At 38.2% G+C, this 25,454-nt stretch overlaps 1 protein-coding gene across 15 annotated transcripts in view; it reads right to left on the bottom strand.

Moving 5' to 3' along the window:
- The window catches only part of HDAC9 (histone deacetylase 9), an 858,791-nt gene that overhangs the window by 786,634 nt on the left and 46,703 nt on the right, over positions 1 to 25,454 (bottom strand). For 13 of the 15 annotated variants that reach the window (XR_012498895.1, XM_074340815.1, XM_074340819.1 and 10 more), the window contains exon 2: positions 1,217 to 1,336. Coding sequence is in view for 12 of the 15 variants with exons in the window: in XM_074340819.1 (XP_074196920.1) it covers positions 1,217 to 1,241 (25 nt within the window). In the remaining 3 variants the exon portion in view is untranslated. Of the gene's footprint in view, positions 1 to 1,216; positions 1,337 to 10,529; positions 10,642 to 25,454 lie in introns of those variants that run through there. The other 2 variants (XM_074340818.1, XM_074340810.1) reach the window with 2 other exon arrangements.

Genomic DNA, 25,454 nt, shown 5'->3' with positions numbered 1-25,454 from the left:
CTGGAAATGCTGCCATTGTTGGGCCCCACTTCAGACCTTCTGAGTCAGAAATTATGGGACAGGGTTTGTTTTCAACAAGCTCTCCCAATGATTCTAATGCATGCTAAAGTTTGAGAACCATGGGGCTATAAGGATTCAAAGATAAGTGGCCTAGGTCACTCTTCATCTGCTTACCCAGATGATGATACCAAGTATAAACCATGATTGTGTCTAAAGACTCTGGAATAGCTTTCCCACGTCATTTAGAATCAACAATCATAGTTATGCTCTCCAATAATTTCAGTTCCAAGTTCAACATACAAGCTGGTGGCCTGTCGGGGATATAGGGAAAGGCTGATGAGGCAGTGAAATTTCAGAGCAGCTAATCCCTGTGTGGCACTCCACAGAGTGAAAATCGTGGCAAAAGATTTCCCTTTATAAGCTGTGAATATAATATTACATTAGCTTTCACCTTGGAAGTTGGATAACTCAAGGATATCAATATGCTGAAGGCTTTAAAATATATATAGAAATATATGCTCCTATCATAATCCAAATAGAAAATTCTCTTTACATTTGTTTAAGCTAAACATGTGATAGCAGACCTTACTCCATCATTCTGAAGACTCAGATTGTGTTTGTTCCAAAAGCGACACCCTATTCCTGCAGGAATGGGTGTTGGCGGTGCAGATCACAGCACTGCCTGAGCCACACATTACACTAGATTCAGAGGAAGCAGGTGCTGAGATTATAATTAAATATGTACATAGGAAACAGGAGTGACAGCAAAGAAGGGTGGGGAGGAGAAATATCCTTCCTGTGTGTCAAGAGATGAAGGACGAGTGAATCCACAAGCTCACTTCCAAAGCGCACAGAACAATTTAGAAGCACACAGGCACGTATTAGGTCAGAAAGACTATGGGTGTGAATTAGGTGTCCAGATCATGTTTAATAAATATTCACAACTTCATAAGACTTAACCCAAATGTTACGCTAGAAACAGAAGAATTAAAACCCAGTGCTAAGATAATGCAAAAGAAATTAGTTGCCTGGAAAGCAAACTGGGTTATGTAAGAGAGGACTAGCTATAGAACACAAAATTCAAAATTCATGAAATCACCCAATCATCATCAAACAAAAAAAGTCCTTCCATGACTTAAATTTTTGGTGTGAGGCAACGCAAAGCAACATGTTTCATATAAACTTTGTAAATGGTTTAAAAAGCAATCAGACTGACCGGGCTGCACAGGTGAGCTCATCATGGAAATCAGGAGAAGGGCTGACAGGCTGGGATGTGGATTGACAGCCTTCCTTCAGCTGGCCACGTTGGTCCACGAGACGCTGGTAGAGGAGAAACCTAGAATGCAAGAAAAATGGATGTGTATGATATAGGTTATGTCAAGCCACAAAGGAAAAGAAACAGAGTCTCGGCTCAGCCACAGTTCGACCATGGGTCTTTGAGGAAGTCACGTCAACCTCCCAAGTGTCTTAAATCTTCATTATAATTATCTATGTCTATATAGATCATCTATTATAGATAAACAGATGTTATACATATACATATAGTAAATTTTGTTTATATATTTATTACAATTTTATCTATAAAAGAGCACATTTACCAGTCTTGCTTAAAGCACGGGAATATTGTGAACACCAAAATAAAATAATAGGTGTGGATGGAATCTGTGAGTGGGAAAGCAGTTCACGAGATTATAATTATTAATAGTTTCCTATTTAAGAGTCACTATAATTTGTTTGCTGTAATCACTATTACAGAAAAATTTTTTTTTTTTTTGGATTTTAGATATAAGTATCTTATCACATAGTATTATCATTCATTGTCAAATATTTACTTCTAGAGATAAGATCTCTTGGCGAAATAATTTTAATGGACTGAAAAAGGAACAAATAAGCCATAAACTGTAAGAATGACAGAAAACTCCCATTACAATTTCCACCTCTTCATGAAGTCTTTTGCAATCTTGTTCCAGCTAAAAGTAACAACAGTCATAGTGTTTCCTGGAGTGGCCCTTACAGGATGGACTTCTTGAAAGGAATTTAAGGGACTTTCTGCTTCTGACTAAAAGGTACTCTCACTTCTAGGCATTTCGGCAAAGGAAAAGCAATTGGAAGGACATTTTCCTCACAGTTTACTGGAATTTGTCAAAGTTCAACAAAAGAAGAGGAAGCTTTTAAAGTCGCAGTTAATGGGTTTCTTACTAAAATAGTATAGCTCAATTGCACTATTTTTATACACCGAATACTGTAACTCTGAGAATTATACACCTCTTTATCTTGAGAATCCAACATATTTACCATGATTCATTTTCTCATCAGTATTTTGAAAGTGTTATTACTATTTTTTCCCCAAATGTATAAAGCAAGATATAAATAAGTAGTTCCATTGAAGAACTATATAACCTCACCAAGAGTACCTACAACACTTCAGCTGGTCTCTAAGAGAATTATGCTAGTTATTAAAACAGTTAAGTAGAACCATCAGTTGTCGCAGGCTATTTCACATCACATCTTTAGTGCTGGACATATATTAGACTTAATGACAAAAACATACATATATTTTTATAAATCTCCTTAAAAAATTATACTGTGTATTTTATCAGCATTATTTAAAGAATCTTAATTTCCATGTTGATTAGGAAGCAGCATTTCTTTAAAAAATAAAAAATGAAGAACAGAATTCTTTTGATTTCTGTATCATAAACAGATATTCGGACATTGGCTTCTAAAATAAAAAGATGTCAGTGTCATATTTTAAAGTAAAAAATCATTTGCATAGTTCTTAATAGTTACAAAGTACTTTTATTTTTTTTAGTACTTTTTTTTAATTTGATTTTTATTGGGGAATATTGGGATACAGTGTGTTTCTCCAGGACCCAACAGCTCCAAGTCCAGTCGCCGTTTTCACTCTTAGTTGCAGGAATTGAACCGGCAACCTTGTTGTTGAGAGCTCGCACTCAACCAACTGAGCCATCCTGCCGCCCTTGCAAAGTACTTTTAGACATACACTATTTCATATCATTTTCACATCAACCATGCTAATAGATACTTGTAACTCTCCCTGCCCTCCTTTCTAGGTGAGAAAATTCAGATGTCTTCTGCTTCATAATTAAAAGGTAATAAAGCAAAAGCAAAATTAAAATTGAGTGATATTTGAATTTATAGGGTATCTAAAATTAATGAGTGTGGACTTTGAGATTTTTGGCATTTTTACTTTTTTGCAGTCTGAAACATTTCATAAATGCTCTTGCACCATTCTTGATTCTCAATGGCACAGTATGATTTTAAATTAAGAATAACAAAAACCAAGGGACTGGAAACCTTAAGAGAATGGAAGTAAAGCATCACTGAAAGATGCCTTCCATCAGAGGTGTAGACACTCTGCTTAAACAAAAAACTTTTCATCTATAATGTCACTTTGTACAATTGATACTTGTATATTTACAAATACAACTCAATTTAACCAATAATGGCCAACGGTTCAGAGTGGTAAGACTAAAGCAAAGTTTGGCTACTTGTCCCCAAATCTAAAATTAAAAAGATGTTTTTATTTTTACACATTTCTGCCATTCATTTCCACAAACATACGTAACAATGATCCATGACATGCTGATTCATGGCTAGTTACAAAATTGTTGGGTTTTGCCTTCATAGTCCTGGACTTGAGTTGCAAAGTGAACCTCAGCTGAAAATATGAATTTGGCTTCTAAAATATCATCGTTAAATACCTTCTTAAAATTTAAACTATTCTCTTTGCGATTCAACCTTTAACTTCCTAATCATGACATATTCTTCTAACATTATGAAAGCCTTGTTAAATGAACAGTTATAAAGAAAATTAATATGCATTTCTATGTTGATATGTTCTAGTTTCCAATTATTGCATCTCCATTTCTAATGAGCCACATGAAACCAAAGTTATCACAACTATAGCTGCATAACTGATATATGGTAATTTAAAGAGCTCTTCTAAATGTTTCAAGGGTATCATCTTCTACATATACACACATGCACAGTGTGTGTGTGTGTGTGTGTGTGTGTGCACGCGCACACTCGTGCATGCATCATAGGCTATATAAGCTTCCCTTTCCTCATGGCCAAGAAAATCAACAGATAAGCAGTGCTAATCTGCTAATCATCTTTTAGGGACAAAATTGATACAGAATTTTACACAAATGAAGACCATGTTTTAGCTGCTCAGAAAACAAAGTGGTCAGTTGGGGAACATCTATCAATGAAAATGGACAATTTATTCTTAAACCTTTTCACACTTCTTCATTCAAATGGGTTTCAAAGAAACAGATTATTTTCTGAGAATGGGGACATCTTCCCCTCATACATTAGTCATCCTCACAATAAGCTTCAACCAGAAATAATAAGCAACTGACCTTCAAGTGGGTAAATGAAAAAAGGAGGAAATATAATACTGATTGTGAGTGCAGATGATCAAAGCAGATAAAGAACTATATCTGCCTTAGATTAATAATTTCAATTAATTTGCACATTAATTTGCCCATGCTGTAATAATTAATATGTGCACATTTAAGGAGACCAACAGAAGCACCGCAAAGGTAAAGCTGCTGCTTTGAATCTTTTCCCTAATGAGATTCAAGAACTGCTATTTTGGCCCTTAACTATACTCCTTGAGTTTCCTGGATCCATGATAAGGGACTAAGAGTCTGCTTCAAACTGATCACTTCTGATTACAAATCAATCAGCTGCCTGCAAGTAAGTTACTGCTGTAATATATCCTGGGATAGAGCAGAGGAGGTGACATCTTGCATGTCTTAGCTGGCCTGTGCAGCCAGGGAAAGAGATGGCACTATCCCATTACATGGTCCTAGCCCACACTGCTCTCACTAACATGATTGTGGCGGTGAATCCATGAGTCCTTTAACCATTCCACCTACAAGGCCTGTTCCATAGTCATAAATGGCAAATCAGCAGAGCTTTACAAGTCACAGAGGGTTTGCTCAAGGATCGTTTCCTCTGATCTTCACAACCACTTTGGAATAGACTGAGTAAGCCATTATTGTTCCCATTTTACAGATGAGGAATTTGAAGCTTAGGGAACTTCAGGAATTTGTTCACAGACATGTCAGTGGGAAACGGAGGGCTGGTCTCCTGACTCTTAGCCCGGTGCTCTCTCGTGTTGCATCACTAGGAACTACAGGCCATTCTAGAAGAGCTGCTTGATTATCGGGATTCTCTATCGTGTTTCCCCGAAAATAAGACCTAGCTGGACAATCAGCTCTAATGCATCTTTTGGAGCAAAAATTAGTATAAGACCCGGTATTATATTATATTATATTATATTTATTATATTTTATATTAGACTAGATTAGATATTATATTAGACCCAGTCTTATATTATAGTAAAATAAGACCGGGTCTTATATTAATTTTTGCTCCAAAAAACGCATTAGAGCTGATTATCGGGGTAGGTCTTATTTTCAGGGAAATATGGTACCTAGTCATCACAATTTCAGTAATGACTCACTGAATTACAGGTCTTCTTTACTAAAGAAACTATCTAGCCAGTGAAGAGACCGAACTCAGTCATAAAAAAAATCATACAACAAATCAAAAAGTTGGAATAAATGTGTACAAGAATTCTCACAGTATAAGCTTTCAAGTCTTACTTAGACTTCATGTTCCTACCACAATCTTCCTGCTGTTTCTTAACTATAGCCCGAGGTTCTCATTACATTTTTTTTTTTCCTTTTGGGCAATTGGTATTATTTTGGACAGTATGCCACTAAGAAAGCAGAGTGCTTTTGTAGTCTATTCTGCTAACAAAAACTATGTGCCTCTAATATATTTTTCCTAGACTTAGGGCAAGTTGTAATGTACAGTTCAATCTACAAAGCAATTCCCATTCATCTGCAGGTCCCTCTCTTCTTAGATGGAGTCATTAGCCCCAATTCCTCTATAGAATAGACTTCATGAGATGACTCAATTCATAACATCCTCTGTACAGATAGTGTATTGGTGGAATAAGCCTACTGTGCCAGTTCACTGAGTAGCAGGCGCTTCATCAGACCCAGAGTCTCTCTCTTATGCCTCAGAGTCTGAGATTCTGCCATAATTTCATCTTTCAAGAAAAATACTAGAAAATTGCTCTTAACATTCAATTCAACAAACTCCTATTGACTACATCCAAGACACTCCATTACCCATTATGGAAACCTCAAATTTTATTTCATTTCTCTGTTTCTTCCGTTTCCCATACATAGTTACCAAAGCCAATGCACTGATGTCTTAAAAATATCTTTCATACCTGGGCCCTACTTTCCATTTCAATGCATGCTGCCTTGGCTCAAGTAATCATTCATTCTTGATTAGATTTTTTACCTAGCCTTCTATCTGCCTCTAGGGAATGGCTGAATGAATGAATGAATGAATGAATGAAAGAAATCTGCTGCCCTGTGAACTCCTTAATGGGCATTCAAGGTCCTTCATCATTCATTCCTTTCCACCCCATTTTCTTTCCTCCCTCCTTTCCCTCACACATAACTCCTATGGTTTCAGGAAATCTCATTATTCCAATATTATTAACTACCGCTGAGGTAGGTACAGGCGCCAATTAATCAGAATGAACACTACGTGTGGTTGTACTAAAGTACGTCAGCTGACTGTTGAGTCCTGATTATTGCTCTATAGTATCACTGATATTTGCATTTCCACATTTTTGTTCCTTTTTCTGCAAAGGATATTATCACCTCTTCTCTACCTCCTCACTCAAATTCTTTAAGGCCATGTTCAAATGAGAATTCTTAACCGACCACTAGAAGTAAAAGGTCAGCCTCCTCATCTTTGTTCCAGCTTTGTCTGGTACCCTACCTATGCTAACTTCCCTTATATTAGATAATAATAACACCTCTTATGTAAATGAAGTACTTTTATCCACCGTGAGACTATGGCCCTCAGTTCAGGGATTGTACTATTCATCTCAGTAACCCTCACACATTGCACAGTGCCTGGTACACATAGGTACACAATAAATTCTTGATGAGTGAGTCAACAAAGGGGAAGGGCTAAACCCATGAATCTGTAGTTGCCTGACTTAAGGGGAGAACCATTTGTCCAATTTGTTAGTAGAGAGTTTGATTTAGACCAAAGAAATAAAGAAAAATACTCTAGAGTTTGAGCCACCATCTAGAAAAAGCAGACCAAGACAGGGTGGATCAGGGGAAGACACCAGCACCTCAAACAAATTTGCCCTTGAATTATGATGTCCAAGGTACTGCCATTTCCTAGGCTTTGAAATTGAAGTGATTTCTTAGATCATTGGAAGGGTTCAGCTTCTCACCTTCTTATTAGCTTCACTTTTTTTCTCCTCCAAAGGAAATCCATTTGTTAATTAGACAAGCTCTACAACCTCACAAACACATCAAAATAATCAAACCGCTATTCATCAAGATACAGGAGGATGGGAAACAGAGATTTAAGGATACTTGTTCCCTTCAACTTCAGTAGCAGAAGCAGAAACCTACAAGTAATGTTTCTGACAATATTGAAGTTATTTTAAGTGATAGGACCCCGGGGACGGGGAACCTGAGGGGCACAGATAGAGCCACACCAACCATACAGTGATTGAACCGCCCCTAATACAAGAGCTGGCACCTGGTGCTCAGAATCACTGAACACACTAGCAAAACTGGTACATCCCGGCTCATCCCGGTCTCTAGGCAGTTACCTACAAAAGACTATTTGTTTCGATCCCCATCTGTTTGCCAGATATTTGATGGCGTCCCCTTTAGAGTACAGCTAAGAGCAGAACATGTCTCCCAGAGGGCCACACATCTCGCGTGCACTCTCTGGGCTTACATTTTAAAATCACATAAGCTCCATTCTAAGACTTATAGGAGAACTGTTTAAGCACAGGCTATGTTGTAGGGTATAATATAGAGCAGGAATGCAGCTTGGGAGGTTAGTTATGCATCTATTTTGCATATTTAAGATAGGATTCAGTAGTCTATACTATAAATATAACTCAATGGTAACATCTAAAAATACATAACATAATCAGGAATGGTCTGCTGGATATTTTATTTCATAAGAAGAAATTATGCCAACTACCGTACCTGCACTAATAAAAACAGACCTTTTCTTAGTAAGCCTTGATTTTTTAAAAAACTGGGCTTAACCCCAGGCGCTCTAGTGTCCAAGAAATATCCCAAACAGTTTCTCTATAATAAAGACCAGTTTTTCAAAAAGACTTCCTTCACTGATTTTTTTTTTTTTTTTTTTTTTTTATCATCTTTGAAGGCCCCTACCTGCAACTTCCTTCCTTGGACAATTGGGGACAGAGAGTAACAGCCACCATTATCATCAGTTTGTGTTTAAAACGAGATTCACAATGCCCCAATCCCACAGGACATACAAGGCTCCTTTTCAGCCATGGCAAAGGGGTTGTTAAAAAAAAAAAGGCTTTGTCTACCTGTAAATACACACGAGACAGAAGTCCAAAAATAGAATTGTGAAAAGGAAGTAACAGTCGAAGTGAAGGAACTTGGAAGAGACAACCTCTGATACCTGTGCAGCGGGAGGGCTTTGAAACTCATACACTATAAACCTCTCTGCAGAAAACTGCCTGGTCAAACAGGCTTAAAAGAATCTGGCCCAGGTCTACTACCCTGCTAGTGCGGAGACCTGAGTGATGATGCTGGCGAAATACAAAAGGTCTTTCTCCATCACTGCAATTTAGATGGACTTGGTTCTCTCTTTCAAACTTCAATATTGAATATACATATATACATATATATATATATGTACATATATATATACACACATATATTTATTTATATATGTGTATATATTTGTTAATGTCTGTGATTTCTTTAATGCTGCAATCTACCTCTTAAAGATCTGATAATCCCTTCGTGCAGCAAAGTGCCCATGTGAACGTCTCAATAGACAGGGTCAGGAAGTCAATTAACCTCTCTGAGCCTCAGTTGCTTAAAAATGAATTATTTCCCTTACCAGGTCATTGTGAGGCTTAGAGAAAATGAATGTAAAGTCATCGGTAAGGGAAAGGTGCTCGAAAACATTGACTGTTTACTATTAGTCTGGAAATTGTGATTTACTTCAGGCCAACTTCCATCCCAGGAGAAAACAGTGACACTCCGTGCCTCTCACCCTGGAACAGAGTTCTGCCGCACAGCTATTAATCTTTCTCACTCCACTAGGGCTACAACAGGGATCTAATTACTAAAGCTTTTTTCCCTTTCTTTGCTTCGTTCTTTTAGAAGGCAATGGGTACTCTAAGGAAATATACTGTGTTATTGTTTGCTTGTGAATATACTACATTTACCCTAATCTTTCACTGATGTTACTAATACTTTAAAAAAAAAAATCACTTGGGTATTGATGGAAAGGAAAACAAAAATATAAAAAACAGTCAGTTAGGAACAACTATCACTTTGTAGAAACTCGAACATAAACGTGAAGTATATTCCCTGAGTACGGTAAAAATCCTTCCATAAAGAACTTCTCTATCATTTTAACAGATCACCTTGGGAATTTCAATAGACTAAGGCATCTCTATTTTGAGAAGGATTTCACTGATCATTTTACTCACTACTCTATTTATTGCTAACTGTCAGTCCAACTCAAAACCAGCCAAGACACATCTCCAGACATGGGCAGATATGTACCTCAGGTAAAGAAATGACAATAGCAGAATGCCCCCACGATGAAGAAGGAAACAGGATAAGCTGTAAGTCCCACGGCCACTGCCAAAGATGTGAGGTGCATGGGACTCCTCTCCAACCAATACACATGTTGTCACTGACTCCTTTTACTCCTCATCCCTCTATCTTTGACCCTCTTTCCCACTAGCCTTCTCCAGGATCTCTTCCAACTGAACAGGTCATTTACTTATTTGATCCCTTTCCAAAGAACCCGCTTCACTAACCAACTGAACCAACCTCCCATACCCCATCTCTACCTCCTTCTCACCCACTCCCAAAGAACTCTATTTTATACTAAACATTCATCTCAACTCCATCCCTTTCTGGTTCTTTTCTCACCTATGATTTTCTGTTTTCTACACAGGTTTTCTTTCAACACACACTGGTATCTTAGGACACACCTAAATTTCCAAAATACACAGATACGTAAGAAATGAATCTTTGAACTTAACCCTACCAATTAGTACTGACTTTTCTGACTTGCACAAACTTTATATTCAAGTTAAGATCAACCCCGGTTCATGTTTTGGAACTTTGTGGGCTATATTTATCGTAGGAGCAAGTTCCGACCATGCTTGAAGTTAGCATGTTCTTACTGAGTGCTTACTATGAATGTTCAGTACAAAGCAGAGTTGCTTTGTATGGAACAGCTCAGGTAGTTCCTGCCTCACAGATTTCAAACCAGGAATTTCTCAGAGTTTGGTCCAAAGACTCCCCTAAAGATGCAGTCTTATCTAAGACCTCCTGGATCACTGAGCTAAAGTATGAGAACTAACAAAACATACAGAAAGAAAGTAACACACTGAAAAAAGTGCACTGGTTTTGGGTCTGACAGACCTTAATGCAGATTCTACTTCGTTGACTTTCTTGCTATATTTTCCCAGGCAAATTACTTCATCTCTCTGACCTTCAGTCTTCTCGCCCAGTGAGTTGCTGGCTCTGATACCTACTTGCGGGATCACTAGGGACAAATGACAATATATTTAAAATACTTAGCATAGTGCTTAATAAATGTGAACTATTATGACAGTCAGGGTCTCTTTGTTGCCAATTGCCCCTGGAATTGTGAAACACTGCAGCCCTAAAAGGTATTATTTCTTGAAAGGAATAGGGCCTACAAGTGCTACAGGAATTTGGAGATGAGAGCTTCCATTGCAATTAGAGGTAGGAGGGGAAGGGACTGAGGAAGAACTGGCATACAGCTTTAGGCTTTGAATTTTATTCAAACATACATGGTTGGCAAAAATGTCCTCCATTCCCAGAAGTTCCCCAAGTCCTAATCTCAATGATTTGTAAATAGTTTCAAGAAACAAATTTAAAATTACCTGGCTGTGTCCTTCCACTAGTTCATGATTAAAATCACCTATTTTTATATTCCTATATCATAAAATATTTTCAGTGTTAAAATTATCCTTAAAATTGCCTCAAGTTCTGTGCTAGAACAGGATGCTGGTAGTTTGTTTTTTGTCACACATTCCATTCCCAACAGGATGGTAGAATTTTATACAGACTGCTTCTCATGTTGTTTATATACAAAATGATAATGCTGACCTCCTGCCAGGATGGGGCACTCTTTGGGTTATTATATTACTATTACTGATGGGTTGTAGCTTTTCTATCATCTCTTGGAAGAACCATGTGAAAGATGTCCACTGAGAGTCAAAAAGGCTGCCTTTAGCAAAGATGAAGGTTCAGAGATGAAGCTAACTGGCTCATGACGAGAACAAGCCTTTTGATGTCACTAGTAAAACACATTAATCAATTAAGCCAATTCAGAGGCAACCTGTCATATTAAACCTTATTATTCCTGTGAAGAATAAAGAGGAACTAATGCTCCATTTCAAAAAATGGAGAAAAGTTTCAAATCATAAAACCTGCAAACTAAGGTAACAATTGCTGAGTATATAAATATAATCTCAACTCAAAACAGGCTCAGCACTCAATCCACAGGACATGTATCCCCTCTGAGTGAGAAAGCCTCCTTTGAAACTGAGTAACTGTATAAAAACAAAGGGGCTAAAACAACTCATTTTATTAATGTCACATAGGAGAAGAGATACAGCCTTTGCTTTCGTATTCTAGTTCTGCTGGCAAAAATATGCATATATACATATATATTAAAATAGACCACGACAGATCAACACATATAAATAGCTCAATGCAACATCTGTAGCAGTCCTTAAGATTGTATTAAAGTTCTCGCTGTTTATCAGGTTGGTAAATCATATCAGCTCCTAGTCATTTAAATTGCTAGTTGCTGGGCAACCACATCTTCTGTCAACTGTCACTTATTCTTAAGTTCCTCTGCAACACTCCTTTGAGAAAAAAATAGTGAAAAATTATTGAGATGCTTATATTGAGCATAGGAAATGCACTTAACTTAATCCCTGAGCTCAAAAAGTTTGAGAATTGAGTGATGAGAAAATAAACATGTGTAGTGAGTTGGAGGAGAGGCAGTATATGGTACAGGTAGTGATGTAGGTGAGTACCCTGATACAAAAGTTGAGGGATTTTGCTGAAGTAATATTTGTGACAGAAGCCTTCCAAAAGAAAATGTGCACTCTGGGGATATAGGTGATTCTCAAAAAAATTTATGTCTAGTTATTTTTGTAAGTATGTGGTCATCACTGAAGGATGAGTAAGTGTTATAGTCACAGTAATCAACTATTCCTTGTTTCAGATGCTGCCTTTTTTTTTTTTTTTTTTTTGAATAGTCAGAAAGAAAGTGATTTGCGACCATCTCATGAAAATTTCTACTATGTAAATACTGTTTTATTTTCTTGGATGTAAATCAGCCTCCATTATTTTATTCAGTCCAAGAGTTGTTATTTACCAGTAGTATAAAATTTCTCTTCAAGGTAAGGCAGGCTACTCAGCCATGAAGATAATATAATGCAATATCTATACAGTTCACTCTGTCAATATAAGTTGTTCTAGAACTGCTCTCCCTGTCTTTCTGGGCCTCGATTTTGGACCAGATCACCTCAAAAGTTCTTCTAGCAATAATATTTCATAAACCCATAAATCTGTAAATTATGTAGTGCTCAGTTGCACCCTATATAAAACTGAGCTAACCGAGTAAATCAGACTTGTTTGTGTTGCTATATCTCACATATACATCTAGAAACAAAGAAAATAATTACAATGTATAATTTGCTTTGTTGCACAAACATTTAAAAAATAAAGAGGAATATCTTTATGTCTTTAAGTAGGATATTATTTCTTAAACATGACAGACTTTGTCTACTTTGAAATTAAAACCTTTGTTCAGTAAAATAAACTCTTTTTATAAAGAGTAAAGGTAAATCACATTGAGGGAAAAAATAGTGCAATGTAAATAATCAACAAAGAATTAATGGGAATATTTTAACAACACCAATAAATCACTAAGAAAACAAAACAGAACAATTTAGAAATAGGAAAAGGAAAGGAATAAACAATGAACTGAACAGAAAACTTCAGTAGTCAATAATTATATGAAAAGACGCTCAATGAGATACCAATTATATTCATCAGCTTGAATATCTTTTTAAAATCTTAAAATCCTAGTATTGGCAAGAATATGGAACAACTGAAATTCTCATTCATTTTCAGAGAAAGTGTAAATGCACACACAATTTAGAGCAGCAATTTAAAGCTATGTAGTCAAGTGGAAGATTTATAATACACTATGACCTGTGGGTACAACAAAGATGTTCATGACCTAATCTCCAGAATCTGTGACTATGTTATCTTATATTGCAAAGGGGCATTAGGGTTGCTAATAAATGGCCTGAAAATGGGGAAATTACCCTGGATTATTCAGGTGGGCCAGTGTACTCACAAGAGTTCTTAGAAGTGGAAGACAGAGGCAGAATATAGTCAGACAAAGACGTGAGTATAGAATAATAATGAGAGATATAGAATTGCTGGCTTTGAAGAGGGAGGAATGAGGCCACAATCCAAAGAATGTGAACACTATCTAGAAGCTGTAAAAGGCAAGAAATAAATTCTCCCCTAAAGGTTCCATATGAAATATCCCTGCCAAACATCTTGATTTTAACCCACTGAGACCCATGCCAGGTTTCTAATCTCCATAAGTGTAACAAAATAAATTTGCATTGTTTTCAGTCAGTAGCTTTGGGGTAATTTGTTTCAGAAGCAATAGGAAACCAGTAAATGATTCAGCAATTCTACTCCTAGGGAAATTCTCCCACATGTGTCCTTGGGCAAAATCACAAGAATGTTCATAGAAATTTTGGAAACAATCTTCGTTAACAGGAGAATGGGTATATAACCATCATAGTAATCTATATAATAGGATATAGTAATTAATATATAGGAACTAGAACTATATACATCAACATGGATACGTCTTAAAACATATGGTACATTAATGAAATAATAAGCTAATGTATGATTTTTGTAATATACCATTTGTATAAGGTTCAAAAACATACAAAATGTTATGTATAATATTTGTGGATAAATGTATTGTAGTTGAATAATAAATAAATGGATGGGATAGATAAACATCATATTCAGGATAGTAGCCATCTCAGAGAAGTGAGTGAATTGTACAGAGTGCTTCGAATACGTCTTGAATGCTTTATTTATTTCTTGAAACAAAAAGTCCTGAGGTAAATAAGACAAAATGTAAAGATCTTTCAAGTCCATAGTGAGGAGATGACTATTAAATTTATTGTTCATATTTTTTCTGTACCACTGGAAATATTTTGTAATAAAAAATAAACAACATATGCTCCAATGATGTATTTTCCATGTGTCCACTAGCAAACAGGCAACTTATGCCTCCCAACTTCACAGAAAATGATCTCACCCAAGGAAGTATCCCTATTAATTTGCCAATAAAAAGACAAAAATACCAAAAAGCAAATATCAATATTTGACCCAATTTTTGTAACCTTCCAAATGTACACTGAAACAAGCAGATTTTTATTTTTCTGTTTATTTTAAGCAATTTCATCTTCTGTCTGAAAGCCAAGAAGTACTTCAAATTGGGAGGATTTTTTTCTGCATGTCTCCAAATAGACACACCCAGCTGTGAAGAGGTCCATTTGGAAGTGGGTATTTATGAAATGGACCATGATAAATATGTTGTCACCTCTCAAACAAAAAAGTGAGATGGTTCATTTAGAAATACAGTGTGTAAATAAATTGTTAAATAGACAAAATAACATTATACTTATCATTGTCAAAACCCTACATCAATAAGGAGCAATAAGCCTATTAGCTACAAATGCAAATATTGAGGAAAACATATAAATGTACTTTTTGTGGTTTAATATTTTCCCTTTGTTATTTATACTTCTATCAAATATGCTTCAATTCCTATTTTTCTCTTCTTTTAGTGGCAATGTCTGTTTAATGCCCTGAAGGTATTATGAGAAAATTAGGAAATGACTATTTTGCTTCTTGGGAAAATGTAAAAAATTGAGGGGGTTTTCCCCTTTAACTGCTTTACCTCCTGAATTGAAAACTTTTAACACTTTCTTTAGAAAGCACTCATAACTTAAAACACTGGCACTAAATTGTTTTTTTCTGGAAGGAAAAAATAAATACAAGAATAATCTAAAAATAATGTATAACAAATATATGACATGGGTAAAAGTAGAAACATTGTATTGCAACACATTATTATTCAAATAAAGCTTTCTTCATATCTTAAAAAGCCAAGATCCATTTCTTTTAAGCCTTTGAAAACTAAATTGATTATATTTACCTCTGCGTGGCACACAATTTAATAACCGTGCCTGCCAAAACACCAACCACAACTAAAAGGCAATAACAGCAACTCTAAAGAAAACCATGTTTCTTTCTTGTTTTCCTAACTAAGCCAAACTTGAATCTAAATAAATGTATGTCTCGATCAACAATTCAGAATATCAAAAATAACGACTGCCATTTTACTATGCTTAAAAAAAAGATAAACATACTATTCCAATTTGCTTTAATTTACATAATACTTCTTAGGGTACTACGGGACTAAGAATTAGTACCTAAAAAACAGTGACTTAAGAAATATTCCAACCAGATACGATCTTATAATCAGAGTCCCTTTAATTGATGCCTTGCATTTATGCAGAGTATTACTGCATTAAACATTCCAGAATCGCTTGATAGAGACTGTCTTCCTCAATGAGACCCTTTCTGTTTCTTAAATCTTTTTCTCTTCTTTCCATTTCCTTCATCTCCACCCAATTAGCATGAAGTCCCTTTGATTGGTGGATCTATGCCCTTACATATTTTCTCTGTGCTCCTTCTCCAAAGAAATGTCTTCTCTTCTTCCATCCACTTCTGGGGGCAGGGGGGCTTCCTTGTCTGGCTAGGATCATTTCCTCTTCGAGCACCTACTTCTATTCCTTCTAGGTCAAGTTCCCTAAAAATAACACAATAGGGATCTCTGAAACCATCTTGGCTGATATTCTCTCCTTTAGAGGAAATTCCTCACTGACTTCTGACATATCATCTCTGATAGTTCTATTTATTCATCTACTTCCTTCAGACTTCTGTGATCCAGAATCTCTTTTATATTATACAGTCATTCAATTATTTGAATGCTATTATGTTTCCTTCAAATCTTAAATACCCTCTCTTCATTCAAATAAGCCTTTACCCCTAGTACCACTAGCCCCATAAATATGCACAGTTCTCACTACCAGTTGATGTTAACCAAAGACATGATTGGCATATGCCTGGAAAATACATCGGCATATATGACATAGCACATCCCTTACCAGTTCAGTCAATCTAACGCACCCTATCCCATCACATCACCCTGGGTTTAATACTTCAAATTATATATCTCCATTTGAAATTATCATTGCTTCTGTTGAGTGGGTGTCTCTGCTGCCAGACCACAACTCCTTGAAAATAAAGATAATGTCTGTCTAATTTACAGGAACCAGAGAACAGTGCCTGGCATATGATAGTTAGTCCATATATACTGGTGACTGTTTAAATAAAATCTACTTAAGATATTACTTCTCAGTATTTTTCACCTGACACATATTCAGGATCACTTACTGATCTAAATCATCCAATGGCTAAGTGCTGGCCTTAAATCACAGAAACACAAAATGAGTGAAACTTAGTCTTTGAGGACAGGGAGAATTCCCAGAATGACAATCTGAGATCTGTAAGAACAACAGGAAGGTGTCATGCAAAATACGTATTTCTAGTAAACACACATCGTCCTTCTGTTTCACTTTTTTTGAGGTTTGAGACTTCCAGACTTCGAGGAGCTTTGTGACTTCAAAGAGGTTGGGAGAAAAGGTATTATAGGTACAAGGAACAAAATGTGTGAACATCGTGGAAATAAGAAACGATAGTGTAGAAACTGCTGCCTGATGACTGAGGTGATGGCTGGGAAGATGGGGAGAGGAAAGGATGGAGGCTGCGGAGTTACCAGGGCAAACCACAAAAAGGAGGGCAGTGGAAGCCACTGGAAGGATTTAAACAAGAGTATGACTTAATGAGGTCAACAGAATAAGAGAATATGCTAGCTTTAGAATGATGCATATTGCAGAGGCGGTATGACTAGGGGCAGGAAGACTGGGTAGGAAGCTGCAACGGGATTCCAAAGAAGAGATGGAGGGAGACTGAACAAGTATAATGAGAGTAGGGTTGGACAAGAGAGAATGGATCACAGGGACATTCAAGGAAGCAGGACCACTAGGGCCAAATGATGAAGGTGTGAGTGAAAGGGGAAGTCAAAGATGACCCCCCCAGCTTTCTGATTTGGTGAACCAGAAGGAGGTCCCAGTTACATAAATCAGGAATAAGGAATGAGGAGCAAGCAACTCAGAAGCCTTCACTTTCCCTGAGCTGAGGGAAGGAAATACATCAATATGTTAATGGCTCCCTCTGAGAATTGGTATTTAATTGGTGATTGCATCTTCTTTAGCCTTTTTTAAATTCGAAGTTTTCTTTAAAAATGTATTTTCATAATTAGAAACTTCTTATTTATAATTTTTTTCAATTTTATTATTTTGTTTATTTACTTCCGATTAAAGAGTATTAAAAGTCACTGAGGGGTGGCTGGTTAGCTCAGTTGGTTAGAGTGTGGTGCTCTTAACAACAAGGTTGCCGGTTCGATCCCCACATGGGTCACTGTGAGCTGCACCCTCCACAACTAGATTAAAACAACTACTTGACTTGGAGCTGATGGGTCCTGGAAAAACACTTAAAATAAATAAACGTTTTAACAAAAAGTCATTAAAATCAAAACCAGGTGTGACATGTAGATAGATTTAGGGGTTTGGAGATTTTATTTTATTGTTTTACATTAATAAAACCAGCAATAGACTATGACACTACCAGGTGATCCACGTCAATTTGGCTTTTTCTCTTCTAATGAGATTACGTGCCATATGCCACAGAATTTTTGTGTAATGGCTCCTCTTAGGATATGTCACGCACAGCCATACTCTGCACCAAAGAAATACGTAAAACAAAAGGGACACTCATGTCCTATAAACGAATTATGTTGCTTTCAATTTTTACTTCATTGTAGCAGCAACTCATCTTAGTTATATACTTAACATCTTGACTTGGTAATTTAAACAGCGTCTGCCATCCTGCCAATAAACAGACCTTACCATCTTCATAAACAGACTGACAACAAGCATTATACATAGTTTTCTCAAAAGTGTCTAAAAGTAGTCAGTTGTGTGATAAGGGTCAACAAATATTATAACTCCATCTCTGGATTTCTTTGAGGAATTTTCCCCCCAGGTTTTGGAAAGAATTGTTAGTAATGTTTGCTACAAAACGCAAAAATGCCACTGCAGAGATTTAGTCATTCAGCAATAGAGCTCGGTGCATGGAACACACCGGTTTACAAAAGAGACGATAGAAAGACTCCCTGCTTTCAAGTAGCTTACATTTGGATCAGAAAACAGCATTGGGTAGAGTTTTGGAAATATCTCCACTGGGTTGCTCTAAACCTATGAAATCTAAAGAGTGAGATTAAAGGATGCTGGTGGACAGAATTTACCTGACAACTAAATCCAGTGCTTCTGTGGATACTGCAGATACAATGGAAACTTTTAAGGGAAGAGGCCCTCTCAACTTGGTGCAATGTTTGCTGTGATAAGCATACTCCACAGACTTGGAGGCAGAAAGAGCTGGAATCTCAAGATGTGAACATAAAACCAAATACTTTTGACCTGTCAAACCCCGTAGGATGGAGGAAGGTGACTGAGCCACTTCAAGAGAAGTAAAAATCCACAGCCCTATGGGCCATCCGAGAAGAGGGTCCAGGAGAGGGCGAGTTGGGAGGCTACCAGATGGGCCTCAGATGAGCTGGTCCCAGAAAGGATAAAAAAACTATATGGCTAGTTGCCCCTTCTGCTAGAAACAGAGAAACAACTAAGGAATGAACAGAACTCTGACTAATTCTCTTGCATGATGAAGGAAGAACAATAAAATTTTGTGGAAATGTTGACCTCATCCCAGTAACACCAGAACTGAGGTGGGGCAGTGCATAAGACTCCAGTGTACTCAGTCTTCAAACAAGTATATTAATATTTTCAATTGGGAGAAGAACCTCAGGGATGAGAATGAGAACTGCCAGTGAGTGAGGCAGGGAGGATGAGTAGAAGTGACGGGTCCCCATCGGGGATTATTCTGCTCTAATTGATTATTCTGGAAGCGTCTTTTATGTTGAAAATAAAGTTTCTTTGGGCCCAATTAAGGTACTTTTAATCCCTTCTACATCCTCTAAAATATGCTTACAGGGGTTGGGGAATTGGGGGAGACTCTTAGAGCTATGGGTTGTTTGTGGCTTAGCCCCACCTTCTCTAGAAGACAGAAGAATAAGTCCTACACAGAGAGCAGGTGGGGGGTGGAATTCTTCAGGTAGGACTTTTTACTCAACTAGGATTTAGGAAAAAAAAGTTCTGAGACGATACAGAACTAGGGTGAATTCAATAAATTAAGAACCCAAGGATTTGTGTGGGGAAATCATGATGCCATGAACTGATCGGGTGTTCTAGACCCTCTATACTCCAAAGTTGGCTTACGTTAAGTTTGGGGACAGAGTCCCAGAGAGCAGTTTCCGGGCTCTCGGCCTCACGTGGAAAGGTGCTGGCCTGGCTCGGGTAGTAGATAGCCATCAGCTGCGGCTAATTGACCATCAGCTGTAACCAGTTAGCAAATCAGCCACTGATATAACTGCCAGGGCTATGTTGGTTGGTTAGTCAGTCGGTTGGCAGGCAGAGAAGCAGACAGCAGGTTGCAGGTCGTGTGGATCCAGCCTCCAGTGAGACTATAGTGCCTCCAGTGAGACTATAGTGGTATGACTCCCCATCTATGGCTCTAATGGTGTTCCTTTTTGGCCTACCCATATCCTACGTTCTTATGTGGGGAACGGGACCAGAGGCTCCACAGGCCACCTTGCACAACATTAAGATATTTATAGTCTATAAAGCAAACATTATAATGAGTAACATCTTACAACAGGACCAAAACTGTGGTTATCTCAATTGTTAATAATGAAATGACACAAGTAACTAAGAAGAAAGAATATATAAAAATGCAGAAAGAGGAAAAGTTGAGCTCCAATCCCTCCTCATCACCCCCACCCTGAGACTCCCTCTAGAAATCCCACCAGAAAAGCCAAGTGAGCTCCAAGTGCCCCAACAGTTAACGTTTTATATGATGAACATTTTAGATGATCAACACAAGTACCTTGGCGTCATGAAAATTTGCTCTGGTCATTCAGAGATGTTAGCCCTCTGCTGGACTTTCTGAAGACCAAAGTTTTAAAGTATTTAACATGCAAAGTTTCCTGCCCAACCAGCAGCTCAGGAAGCACAGTCCTGCCTGTGGGCTCTGATGGGTTTTTAGACTCTATGCACCTGGGATCAAAGGCAGGATTTTCAGATGATTTCAAAGCCCTTGCTCGGGTGCTCAGGAAATGTACGAGGTTTTCAAATTTATCACCAGACTGGGGGGAGGAGGAGGGATCTTTTTTCAATAGATAATTTTCTTGCAGTCCAAAATGTGCTTTTTAAGAAACCATAATCACCTCACTCAGATGTACTGTAACTGGCAAGGGAACAAATATAGTTTACTTTTGAAAGGACTCTGCAAAATACTCATTACCAAACAATAGAAACTATGCTTCAGCTGAGCCCTCAGTGCTTGAGGCCTTGTGTGGCTTGCTTGCTAATCAGGGCACACAACTCACCAGATGAAGAAGCTTGTTTTCGTGGTGGCTGGTTTATTCGAAAGAAAAATGCTGCTCATTGAGAATTTTAGTTTTAGGAAAAGAACAGAAGTCAAATTCTATTGTATCCACTTCATTAAAAAGACAAACAAAAACAAACAAACAAACAAAAACTTACAATTTGATCTCCCATTCAAAATATGAGTGACCTCCAAATTAAATGCTATGTTAACAGAACAGCTTTGTTTTTAATTAGATATTTATGACTAGAGAAATTTAAGGAAAGAGGAACAGGAATTCAATGTCATAGGCATATGAATTAAAATATTTGGTACTGAAAAGGAAAAAAAACTAATTTTATTTTCCAAAGTATTGAATACTAAACAATAACTTTAAAAAAAAAAAGTAAGTTATTATAATTAGATGTGTGTAGTTATTTGTGGGGACAGAGTCCCAGAGAACAGTTTCCAGGCTCTCGGGCTTACGTGGAAAGGTGCTGGCTCGGTTTTTAGATGGCCATCAGCTGTAATCAGATGACCACCCGCTGTGGCTGGGTGGCCATCAGCTGTTACCGGTTAGCCATTAGTCACTAATATAACTGTCGTGGCTACACTGGCAAGGTGGTGGGTTGGTTGGCAGAGAAGCAGATGGCACATTGCGTGCTCCTGCATCTGGAATCTCCAACCCAGCTGCCAGCGAGAATATAGTGGTATGACTCTCCTATCTATGGCTTCATTGGTGTTCCTTTTTGGCCTCACCATATCCTGCGTTCTTGTGCAGGAAGCGGGACCAGAGACCCTGCATGACATTATTTGCACTGCTAAATAAAAAGAAAATCTTGAAAAATCAATTGTCTAAACATAATTGCTCACAACTTCTCCTACATAATAGTTTTGACGCAGTTCTCTAACGTTGTTTATTAGAATTAAAATAACAATAAGAGATGACATGAAATCTGGAGCTAGTCAAAAACAGACATAATTTTTTCTAAGTTCTGAGGAAGATGATATATTACTTGTCTTACTTTGTTATGCTCAAAGGGAAAAACCTGTAAAATAAGTTGTATGCGGTTGTCATGCAGGGACTCATGCAGGGTCTCAGGTCCTGCTCCCCACATAAGAACACAGGATATGGTGAAGCCCAAAAGGAACACCCACAGAGCCATAGATGGGGGAGTCATACCACTATAGTCTCACTGGTGGCTGGGTTGGAGACACAGGAAGCAGGAGCCACACTATCCGCGACCTGCCGTCCACTTCTCTCTGCCAACCAACCTCACTTGCTAGCTGCAATCCGCCGTGCTAACTGCAATCCACTCTTGCTAGCTCAGCCACCATCTTCTTGCTAGCTCCCAATTGCTGCCAGCATAGCCACAGCAGTTATATTAGTGGCCAATGGCTCACTGGTTACAGCTGACAGCCAACTACCCACAGCTGATGGCCATCCAATCACAGTTGATGGCCATTTACTACTCGAATGAGCACCTTTCCACTTGAGGGCGAGAGCCTGGAAACTGCACTCCTGGCTCTGTCCCCACACTGGTATTCTGATGTAAAAGAAAATACAACCAAATCCATAACATGTACTCTCTTCTTTAGCTCAATTCTGTCTTTGAGATAGTGGCCATTTCCATATTGCCAAGGCACCCTAAGCAGGGGACTATCCTGTTAGCACGGGTTTCTCACCAGAGCCTCCTTTTCACAGGTGGAAGGGCCCCTGTATATTTGAGATTTCACTTGAGCAAGGTGAAAGTTTTACCTGGGCAATGAGCGGCCTAGCTTTGGGGGAAAACGTCTGCATCCTGCCCTTGCTTTTTTCACAGACTGAGGTTGGTTGAGGGACTGGATTTCTCTGTGGTGTTGTACTCATTTCTGAGGGCTGCTGTAACAAATAATCACAAACTGGTGCTCTACAACAATAGCATTTATTCTCTCACAGAAATTCTGGAGCCAGGAGTCCAACATCAATGTCACTGCACAAAATCCAGGTGTCAGTGGGGCCACAATCCCACCAGAGGCTCCAGGGGAGAACGGTCCCTTATTGTTTCCAGCTTTTGATATCTGTTTGTGTACCTTGGCTTGTGGCATCACTCCTATCTGCCTCCATGGTCACACTGTCTTCTCCTCTCCTGTATGTATCCCTCTGCCTCCCTCTTATAAGGAGGTATGCAGCTGCATTTAGGGTCCTCCTTGATAATACAGAGTAATCTCATGTGCCTTAATTGAATCGTATCTGCCACATCCTTTCTTGGCCAGATAAGGTGACAATTTCAGGTTCCAAGGACTGGGATGTGGACATTTTATGGGGTGCCATTATTCAGCCTACTACAATCCATACAATGTCTCAAACAATCCAATATATTACAAAACCATTTGTAAAGCCTGCCAATTTACTTCTCCATGATTCTCAGAAAACAAAAGAATAGTCAAACATAGTATGTGTAGATGACAACTAAAACATCGTATGTTCCATAATTTCTTAGTGCTTGAGGTTAAAATAAAATGTCACGCAAAGTCCGGATTATAATGATATGATGATAGCCAATAAAATTATATATTTAATACTCCTAAGTATACTTATCATTCTCTAACATAGATCATTAAAAAACTTAAACACATCTGATTCTAAGTTTGGAAATGGAAGATAACTAGAACTGCTAATAACCACAGATATAATCATAACATTTATATGTTGGAATTTCCCCATGTCTCATACTAGACATCGTTATTCTAGAGTGCCAGGAAGTGGAACAGAGAGTCAAGAACTCTGAATTGAGACAGGCCCAGATTTGCAACCCAGCCTTGCCTCTCACAAGGTGAGTGACTGCAGGCAAGCACTTATGCTCAGTTGCTAATCTGTGAAGTGAGAGATGTCCCCGGGCATTTCCCTGCCATTCAAGATCCATAATGAAACAGACTTGAGCCTACAATGCTTTGGCTGGTTCAAGTCCAAAGTAATCCTATCTCTTTGCTACCAGTTCCTGGGAACGTTGCAGCGTCACCCTCTCTGCTGCTAGAGCTCTCTCCAGCATTGGGTCTACTTGAGGCAAGAGTCAAAACGTGCATAATAGTAATACTAGAAATAAAAACTCTATCAAAATCTTCCCACCATGTTTACCTTTGGCTCCCTCTCTTCTCCTCCTCTCATCTCTATTCCACACTCCCTCCATCTCAGATACACCCAGAAACTCCAAACCCCTCTCATGCTACTCTGCCATCCAGTTCTCACTCTGAAGACTTGGCACCAGTGACAAGAAGAGAGGCCCTTGAAAGGAGAGAGGGGAGAAGGAGGCATCAGGCAGGTTAGAAACTCATGGTCTCACCAGAACCATTTTCAAGACTGCAGACGAACACATTGTGGGGACAGACAGAGCCAGGAGCACCGTTTCCATGCTCTCGTCCTCACGTGGAAAGGTGCTCACTCGGGTAATAAATGGTCATCAGCTGTGGCTAGTTGGCCGTCAGCTGTAACCAGTGAGCCACTGGCCACTAATATAACTGCCAGCGAAATGGGGGGCTAGCAAGGAGATGGTGGCTGAGCTACCAAGGGCGGAGTGCGGGTTGCGGATTGCAGAGATGTGGACGGTGGGTTGCGGATAGTGTAGTTCCTGTCTCCTGTCTCTCCAACCCAGCCACCAGCGAGAATATAGTGGTATGACTCCCCTATCTATGGCTCTGTGGGTGTTCCTTTTTGGCCTCACCATATCCTGCGGTTTTATGTGGGGAGCGGGAGCTGAGACCCCGCCTGAAACCCTGCATGACACACATTTCTCTTCCTAAGAGAAATTTTTATTTTTATCAAACTGATAGAACATTTTCTCCACTTTGTTATACTTTCAATGGGTTAATACAACCCACTTGGAAAGGTACTGGTAAAAATTAAAAGAGAAAATAGATGTAAAACAATTTAGCACATTGTCAGATGCACATTATGAACTCAGGCAGTACTATCGCTGTCATCATCTTTATTATTACTGTTATGCTACAGGAATTAAAATTAGACCTGTTTAGAGATCAACCATATCAAAAAATCTATAGTCAATATTCTTAAACTGACTACAAAAATCACTGAAGTCAAAAATCATAGTTTGATTCAGTGCTATATACTAAAGGGTTGTCATGCATAAAAACAAATGCCAATGAATTCCATTCTGAAAACAATTTTGCATAACTTTATTTTTAGTTTCACAGAACTGGCCTGATTTTTCTTTTCCCTGGGTGCACAGAATTCCCTCTGAAATCCCTAAAGTAGCAAATAAAGAGAGAGGTATATTTCTGGTTTCAGTCAAATATTATTTGGGTTGAGGGCGGGGATGGGTGTGGAGATGAGGCTGGGAACAAGAAACATAACCTGATACAGATTCACTCTCAGTGTTTAAGAATGAGCAATAAGGTAGCTCGCTAATGTTGACAACTTACAATTGATCTTCTTCTCTTTTCCTTTTATGCAGTCCCTGTAACAAATGTCTGCCTTTAAAGAGTCATATCCTATTTCTACTGCTTCAAATAGGGCCGTGCATGAGCATCTATAACTATATTCAATCCATGAATTTTGATAATGACAGGTATAAGTTCAGCTAATGGTGGAAA

The sequence above is a fragment of the Rhinolophus sinicus genome, linkage group LG09 (assembly GCF_036562045.2).
Source record: "Rhinolophus sinicus isolate RSC01 linkage group LG09, ASM3656204v1, whole genome shotgun sequence".
Classification (NCBI taxonomy): Eukaryota; Metazoa; Chordata; class Mammalia; order Chiroptera; family Rhinolophidae; genus Rhinolophus; species Rhinolophus sinicus.
This window is presented reverse-complemented; position numbering and strand designations above follow the sequence as displayed.